The sequence below is a fragment of the Rhinolophus hipposideros genome (genome assembly GCF_964194185.1).
Source record: "Rhinolophus hipposideros genome assembly, chromosome: 1".
In the NCBI taxonomy this organism is placed as follows: domain Eukaryota; kingdom Metazoa; phylum Chordata; class Mammalia; order Chiroptera; family Rhinolophidae; genus Rhinolophus; species Rhinolophus hipposideros.
In genome coordinates this window covers 22180374-22189147 of record NC_138047.1, presented here as the reverse complement: position 1 = coordinate 22189147, position 8774 = coordinate 22180374, and the positions used below count along the sequence as shown (strand labels likewise).

Here is an 8774-nt window from a genome sequence, read left to right as displayed (position 1 = left end):
TGCCAATCTTGTCTAAAGAGCCTGCGCCATCATACATTCCCACCAGCAATGTCTGAGCGTCCAATTTCTCCACATTCTCACCCACACTCGTTATCATCTGTCATTTTGATTATAGCCATCTTCATAGATGTGAGGTGAGGTGGTATCTCATTGTGGTTTTGATTTGCATTTCCCTAATAACTAATGACATTGAGCATCTTTTCATGTGCTTTTCAGTCTATTGGCCATTTGGACATATATAAATCTTCTCTGTAGAACAGGCTGTTCTTTTGCCCGTTTTTAAGTTGGGTTGTCTTTTTATTTTTAATTTTGTAAGATTTTATTGGGGAATATTGGTGTTTTCCCCAATAAACAGTGTGTTTCTCCAGGGCACATCAGCTCCAAGTAGTTGTCCTTCAGTCTAGTTGTGGAGGGCACAGCTCAGCTCCAAGTCCAGTCACCATTTTCAATCTTTAGTTTCAGGGGGCGAAGCCCACCATCCCATGTGGGAATCGAACCGGCAGCCCTGTTGTCCAGAGTTTGTGCTCTAACCAACTGAGCCATCCGGCTGCTCCTTGTCTTTTTATTTTTGAGGTGTAAAAGTTCTTTCAATGTTCTATGTACAAGTACTTTATTACATACATGATTTGCAAATACGTTCTTCTATGAGTTGTGTCTTCACTTTCTTCATGTCCTTTAAAACACAGAAGTTTCGCATGTCTATGATGTCCAGTTCATCTATTTTTCTTTTGACACGTGTGCTTTCAGTGTCATATCTAAGAAACCATTGCCTAACCCAAAAGAATGAAGATTTACTTGTTTGTTTTCCTCTAAGAATTTTACAGTTTTAGCTTTTACATCTAGGTCTATAATCCACTTTGAGTTAATTTTTGTATATGTGTAAACTTATTTTTACAAATGACTAGCTAATTTTTCTCAACACTATTTATTGGACAATTCATCCTTTCCCACCAATTAAAATGGCACCTGTGGTACCAACATCTAATCATTCCCATTATCTGTTCTCCGTCTCCTCCTGATAGTAATAGATTAAAAAGTTCTAGATAGGCATGTAGCCACCGTGCTAGAGACTATGTTTCCTAGTTTCCCGTGGTGCTAAGTGTAGCCAATGGGGTGTAAGCAGAAGTGATGTATGTAACCCTGAAGTCATGTTTTCATAAGGAAATTGTTACCCCTCCATTATTCTTTTCCCCCTGCCCTTAGGCTTAAATACAGATGCATGCTGGTGAGCCAGCTTTGACCACGTGAACGTGGATATCTCCTAGGGGGCAGCAGAACAATAAGATGGATGTAACTGGGTTTCCAGATGACCTCATGGAGTAGAGCTGTCTATCACCATTGGCCTACCCACCCACTTCTGAGCTATTATGAGTTAGAGAAAAAAATTATATTTCATTTGAATCATTTTATTTTTGGACCTCTTTGTTATTACAATACCTCTAATATACGCTATATGTTTATATTGACACATTTTTCCCCTTAAATTTCTATTCTGTTTTCTTGACCTATCTATTCTTGTACCAAAACCACAGCTTCAATTTTTGTAGGTTAATATGTTTAAATGGGGGAAAGAAGGGAAAGCACTAAGTCCCTCTCACAATTTTTAAAGCATTTCTTGGCTTTTCTCCTGTATTCCATCTTTCAAATGAATTCAGACTAATTTTGTCAACTTCCACCACCTCTTCATTCCTTGTGTTCAATTTCTAAAGCTGTGTATTATAGTGTTAGCCTAGATCAAGGTGCATTTCGGCTCCTGTCTTTTAATATGGTCAGCAGCCAGTGTCCAGGAGTCACTCCGACATTTAGTAATGCCCATCGTCATGACTGGTGAGCCAGTCCCACGGGGCTGCAGGAAGGGAAAGGCCAGCTGTGGTTATCGCTCCGAGGGAACACCGTAGGTGGGTAGGTGGGACAAACACGTTTGAACAATACATGACATAAACCACAGAAACAAGCACAATCTTAATAAGAGTCCAAGTCACCCATAGCTGTAGGTTGGTGCTATAGGTGACAGGTAGGATTGGAGGAAGGTGGCATTGTTTCACACCAGTGAAACGTTTCTCCGAAGGACAGGGCTATATTACCATGTTCATTACAACAGGGGGGTGGGTTAGCATGGGGGTGGTTAATTGAGTCACTTATGATTTTCCATATCCAGTGGTTAGAAACATCACTTTTGGAGGATGCTTAATTCAGTGACATACAGAGTAAGTGCCGTTTATTATAACGTATTCTCGTTCTCGTGCCGTTGCTAGAGTATAGCAGAAAGTAGTTTCTCTACCAGAATATGCAATTGGTCCACTACTTCATTGAACCAATTTAGGATGCTCAATTTCCTTTGGAAAATTGATTTTTCTCTCTTATCACATCGAGGGCCCTCCACATTTTGAATCTGTTACAGCATCGTGGTGGAGAGCCGGCAACACTGGAAGTCAAGAGAGCTGGTTTCTGACCAGCTGACGCTCGCAGCTGTGTGGAAAGTATTTTAAAGGAATTATCTAAAGTCATTCAGTTTCCAAGTAGGTTTAACATATTCTTCAATTTCTCAGCATTAACAGACAAAAATGGCATAAGGCCCTTTAGTACCCAGTCTGTCTGGGACATCAGTATGTGCAAAAGCACAGCGTTCTGTGGGTTGTCCCACCGAGGCTCCATTTCTAGATCATTCTTTGGCTTTTACATTGACTCTTACATTTGATTAATTTCCCTGTAATAAAATGGTAATAAATAAATAATAAACATACAGATATACATATGTGTATATACCGGGGGTGCCAAAAAATGTATACAAGTGGACACTGGTCAACATTGCTCAAGGAGTAGTTCGCCGTCATTAGAAGTGTCTGGACGCTGATAGTAACCACTTAGAGCACCTCTTGTAATTGCAGAAGTCAAACGTGACTTGTATTCATCTTTTGTTATCGGTATATGTTGAGTATTACAATTTTAATACAGTTTTCCTTTCTTAAAATATGTATACTTTTTTGGCACCCTCTGTATATATATTCTAGGGGTGCTTTTCAGGTTACAAAATACAGAAGGCATTGACTTGTGTAAATTTGAAGAGTTGCTCTGAATCACTAGTGATCAGATCTTCATGGAGTATAGCCAGTATTTTTTTGGCAGATCCACTGACACAAGTTTGCCACCATTTATGAAGAGTGGCAATATAGGGACAAATGAAGTGCATGTGATAGAAGGCTATGGGTCAGGGAAGAAGGGAGGGTGTGTACTAGTAAACACTCCTCCTTTGTCCTAGTCTACTTGCTGGGGAAGTGGGGAAGGGAGGGCTCCTGAAAATATATCTTCACCAAGACCTGAAATCTTAATGGCCTTATTACAGATAAGATCCCTGACATCATGAGGCTTAGATTCCGGAGGAAAACCAGATGATAAACAACCACATAAATAAGCAAGACAATTTCTGAGAGTGTTAAGTGACATGAAGGAACTAAACGACTGTGACGTGATGGAGAATCATGGGTACTTGTGACCGGATAGTTACAGACTCCTCTGTGACAATGAAATTTAGTTGAGACTTGAATTATGTGGGATGAATGGTGCATCAAATCTTGACTGCCTCTAGTTTGGGACAAAGCTGCCAAGTGTAAGTTCCGTTATTTATTAATAGTTCAGGAACACAATGTGCCTTATTGCCAGTGTTCCCTCCCAAGGGTCACATGCCATGTGTGATTGCGGGAGCGAGTCCTATGACTGTTGTACTTGGCCCCCAGCACAATGCCAGGCATACCCTAAGTGTTCAGCAAATTCTTGTGAATGGATAAATGGAGTAATATCTGAAACTGAACTCGTGTGCCATCCTTCTGCAAATTGCTCCTCCCCATGTTCCCAGTCTTTGCAAGTGTGCAAATAACACCCATGTGGTTCACCAGCCAGAGACTTGTGGGTCAGCTCTGACACTTCCTCCCTCTTCCCTGAAGCTGCACCACCCTCCTCCAGCCCCAGCTGGTTGGTCACCAGGTCCTGTTGATTCTTTCTTATGCTTCTTGGGCATTTGGAGTTTTATCCTCTTGGGCCCTCTCGATCTATCCCTAGCTATTCCAACTGCTTCTTCATGGACTCCTTGCTTTAGGCTTGTCCTCCCACAAATGTTCCACACTTCAGCCAGATGGAGCAATATAGCATATGAATCCCATCATACTTCTCACTTAGGAGGCTTCCGTGGTCCCCCATGCCTTCCCAGCTCCCCCCAGCACACAAGGCCGAGTGGTTGGCCCCCGGCCAACAGCCCTGGCTGTGGCACTGACGGGTCTTCCTCTTGCCTGGTCCCAAGCCCTGTAAGGATTGCAATCTCACTTGGTATGGCTGGGCCTGTAGGAGGGGCGGCGACAGAGGCAGGTGTGTGAGTTTTTCCTCTATGAGATCACAAACAGTCCCTCTTCTGGTGGAGCCTTCTGTGGTGGAATTGGGTCCCCTCACACTGGATTGGAAAGCTCTTTAGGGCTGTCAGCCAGGTGACATAAAGCACATATCCTAGCCAGCGTGTGGGAGCAAGGGCATCCCAAGGGCCTTGGGTCAACTAACGTGACATAGGCCCCCTTACAAGTAATAGCATGGCACAAAGGGCCACATGAAGCCTGGGGAGCATTGTGGCAGGAGGGCAGGCTGGTGCCAGGCTCCCAGCTTCCAAGAGGTGTGGGTACTGGAAAGACTGCTTGTAGTTTAGATTTTCTATTTCTGCAAGCCAGCTGCTTTCTCATGGAGCTTCTACTCCCCACCACCCTACGCCACCCCTCCTCCCAGCTGCAGAGTAGCCGAGAGCCCGCTGAAATGAGGGCCCCAGAACCAGACCCTGAACAGAAGCGCTGACAGAGTGGACAGCCTGGGAGGGGGGCGCTCTTGGCTGGGGGGCTGGGAAGGCCTGTAGAATGGGGGCAGGTACCCAATGAGGAGTAGCGCCCTCCTGTGGTCAGAGAGGAGAGTAAAGCGATTATGATTTTACAGGCACTTGGCATTAAAGAAGATTGATTTGTCCTTCTGATGTGTTGTTTCCATAGAAGCAGGACTTAACCTTGTAAGTGAAGATTATAAAGCTACCTAATTCATTTAAAATTAGGCTTCAAGCATATCAGTGCTTAATGCTTAAGTGTTACTGGGGGACCTCCTACAGCCATTGATCTGACTACCAGGCAGAGCCTGTGACTTTCTATCTCTGAAGACGCCCTTTCTGGTAGCAATCTAGTTTGTTTTTTGTTTTGTTTTTTTTTAAATTTACTTCCTGAGGAGAGAAATTCCTGTGTAAGATCACCAGAGTAATAATAAATACCTTTTAATTAATGTCCAGCATTGACTCCTCTTCATAAACACAGGAGGACAAACACAGGCATGAAATAGGCACACTCCATTAAAGTAATTTATTGTATTCTTTCAGAATGGACATAAGGAGCATCTTGGGGTTTGGTATCACAACACAATGTTATACACCATTTTCACAACTAGCCTTGCGTTGAATCTTTTTAAAGAACATAGTAATTTTTTAAAAATCTAAATATTTACATATTAATAAAACATATATACAGAAGATTGAGACATTATTCATAGATATGGAATATTCTTTTTTTGTTTTTGCTAAGAAAGCCTATAAAAAGGATTTCTGAATAAAGTCTGAACAGTAGTCACAGTAAGTAAACACAAATACAATTTTAATTTACAAAATATGACTTCACTCTTGCACTTTTATGATATGTATTTCCAACTGGGGGATCCATTGCACATACTTGTGAGCTGAACAGCCCCGACCCCCTCTAAAGTGATGAAAACTTCAAGCTGTTGCCCAGTCTTGGAAGGAAGTGCTTTGAAGATTCGTGGTGTATATTTAACAGAGGCCACAGTTGTAAGGTGAATGTTTCTACCTTTATTAGCGACATATTCATCTTATTTCAATAGAGTTGAAAGGTCACTAATTAATCTTTTCAATTCCCTTGAGAAATATTTCCTGCTGAGAGGCAGCAGACAAGTTTTAAAACATATGTTGCAGAAAAACAAGAGCCCTGGTTCACAGTACTACAAATATTTGATGAGCAGAGGGAGTGGTTTCAGAGGAGGGGTTACTAGCTGGCCTCAAATGTAAAAGGCTAACTAAGGGTGTGATGGAAACAATTGCGCTAAACCTTCCTGCTAGCTTCAAAAAGGAGAAACAGACACTCACATACAAGTATACGAGACGTAGCTGTCTAGCAGTTGGATGGAACCAGCTTTGTCACCTAACAGGGATGCCTCCTGTAATCTTCGGTTGACGAGCTGGCCTCCAGTGGAAAACTGATTCATCGCAGAGCTCCCCTCCTAGCTCAGGCTTAGCTGTTTAGTGTGATATGGCACAAGTACCTTGGACAGGGGAGAAAGGCATTTAGGTGCTAGGCCTGGCCAGGCCCTTGATGGATTACCTGGTCCTGGGCAGCCCCACTCCTCATCCCTCAGCTGCCACACCTGCAAAACAAGGGGGTGGGCCTAAGGGACATCTACAACAACTCTGGGTTCTAACACTCTATGACTTGATAAAGTGCTAGGGAAATGTGTTAAATAGTAGCACAGCTTTTTTTCTTTTCACCCTCTGGGGTTTGCTGTTTCTAGTTCAAATGTCTTTCAAGCCAAATTTTGGCCTTTGGGTCAAGTGCCAGAGATTCAAAGTAATTTGCTTTATGCAATAAATGAGGTATAAATGCAATGTTTCTAAATTTACCAACTTATTAGAGAAATGTTTCTGTAAAACAAATATCCACATGGCATGATATATCTTTAAAATGAATCCAGATTTTAATTCATTGGTTTTATATAAAGTGGAGTGTAAGTGTACAAGAACCAAGTAAAATACATAATATTAATTAAATACATTTGGGGCTGGTTGCCACACAATGCCAAAACACTGAACCACTCACTCAGTTAAAACCATCTGTTAAAATAGTTGTTAGGTATCCTGTAGATAACAGGTTACTTTGAGTTTCTCTCTCTCTCTTTTTTTTTTTTAGTTTCTCACCTTTTTATGAGCTTTTTGTCACTGTGTGGACACAACCTACGTGAAAGGTTTTTCTTTTCTAAGAGATCATATATGTATTGCACCTATTCAGTTACAAATAGTTATTTTTTGGGGGGGATTAATGTCACAAATTATTTTATCTAATAACTCAGAATTATCCTGTCTCCCAAAACATCTTTTTCATCTTTTAAGCTGATGAAGGGCCAATTAACTTTGGCCTTCACAACTCCTCCCTCACTATTAGTAAGAGCCATGCTCCTTTATGTTGCGTCTAAACAATTTAAGTTAAAATAAATATGCTTCAAAACTCCAAATATTCACATTGAGGTTATATTAAAAAAAAAGGGAAGAGAGAGCTGCTTCTTTTTAAAGGACAATGAACCAATTGGATCAGATGTTGGACTTAAAGGGTGATAAATCAACTATAAAAATGATTTTAAAAAATCTTATACCAAATTAGAGGCTTGATTATCACAGAATACAAAGATAGTATATGAAAACTATTCAAACAGGACAGGTGAACTTCACAGAACACCCACACTTTGCAGTAACCTGAAATGCTAACGTGGATCTTTGAGGAAATTTCAAATGGAAGAGGTACATATGCTAATGAACATTGTCACTAAATGAAAGTCTAGGCAGTGAAATCTGGCTCTGTGTCTTCCGTGTTTTCTCTCCTGGTGTCAAATATATTACCTATAACAGAGACAAGAAAATGAAGGGGAACCACTTCTCTAAAACAGAGTTGCACACTTTTTTATGACATGGCTAGAGGTAGATATTTTGGGTAAATGAAGAACATTGTTGGTGGGGTGTTCGTATTTAATACTTGAATCACTAATGTTTAGCCAAGGCGTTAGTTGTGCTAAATGAGCAATTTCAGCTCTTAGAAATTTGTAATGTTATTTTTACAAGAAAGCCCATGAATGTATGCTATTATTAGAGTATGTCCATATGTTATCCAATAGAAAATGGCTAAATAAAATATGATTTACCTGTAAAACTGAAAATCATGCAACTATTAAGATAATGTGTATGAAAATTTATAATAAAATGGAAAATTCTTGTTAGGTTAAAAAAAAAAACCTCAGGAAACAAAATTTTATGTATTTGATCTCCACTGTGTAAATCAAATAAATATAGAGAAAAGTCTGGAGAAAAGACACCCAATAATGGTAGTCTCTGGGTGGTAAAACTAATTTAAATTTTCTTCCTTATATTTTACTTTCTTAATTTTTAACAAGTGTATAAAAAATGCTAATTTATGACAAAAACTGCTAAGCCCAGATGAGCTCTGCAGTACTCTATTTCAAATTCAGAAGCTTCCTTATTAAATTTTAGAAAGCATCGTTACGATTTTATTTTCTCTATACTCTTTTTTTATCCCACCACAGATTGTTCCCAAATCCTGGGTGGCTTTTTGTGGTTATCAGAGCACTCTCTCCACATCTGCACTGCAGTATGTCACGGCCTCTGCTTCTCACACTGGTCTGGGGGCTCGAGGAGGGCGGGCATTTGTTCACCAGGACCTAACACAGTGCGGATATCTGGGAGCTGCTAAAAAATGTTCACTGACAAGATTGAGGGAAAAGAAATTAAAATAGGTTTTTCACCATAAAATCTGTATCCATTTTTGTTAAAACTAGACATATACAATGCCTGATCAAAAAATACGGTTAATGTTTAAATTTAAAAAAAAAATTACAGTAAAGGACACATTGCCCTTAATCTCCCTCAAAATACTCCCCCTCACTTTGAATACACTTATCCCATTGTTCTT

The 8774-nt window shown here is 40.3% G+C and overlaps 1 protein-coding gene across 14 annotated transcripts in view; it reads right to left on the bottom strand.

The window, feature by feature from the left end:
* Positions 1–5234: 5234 nt before the first annotated feature.
* Positions 5235–8774, bottom strand: part of BEND7 (BEN domain containing 7) — an 84657-nt gene continuing 81117 nt past the window's right edge. For 6 of the 14 annotated variants that reach the window (XM_081058727.1, XM_081058728.1, XM_081058733.1 and 3 more), the window contains one exon: positions 5235–6345. In XM_081058727.1, the coding sequence (XP_080914853.1) occupies positions 6323–6345 (23 nt within the window). In that variant the 3' untranslated portion in view covers positions 5235–6322. Of the gene's footprint in view, positions 7691–8774 lie in introns of all 14 variants that reach the window. The other 8 variants (XM_081058725.1, XM_081058732.1, XM_081058726.1 and 5 more) reach the window with 5 other exon arrangements.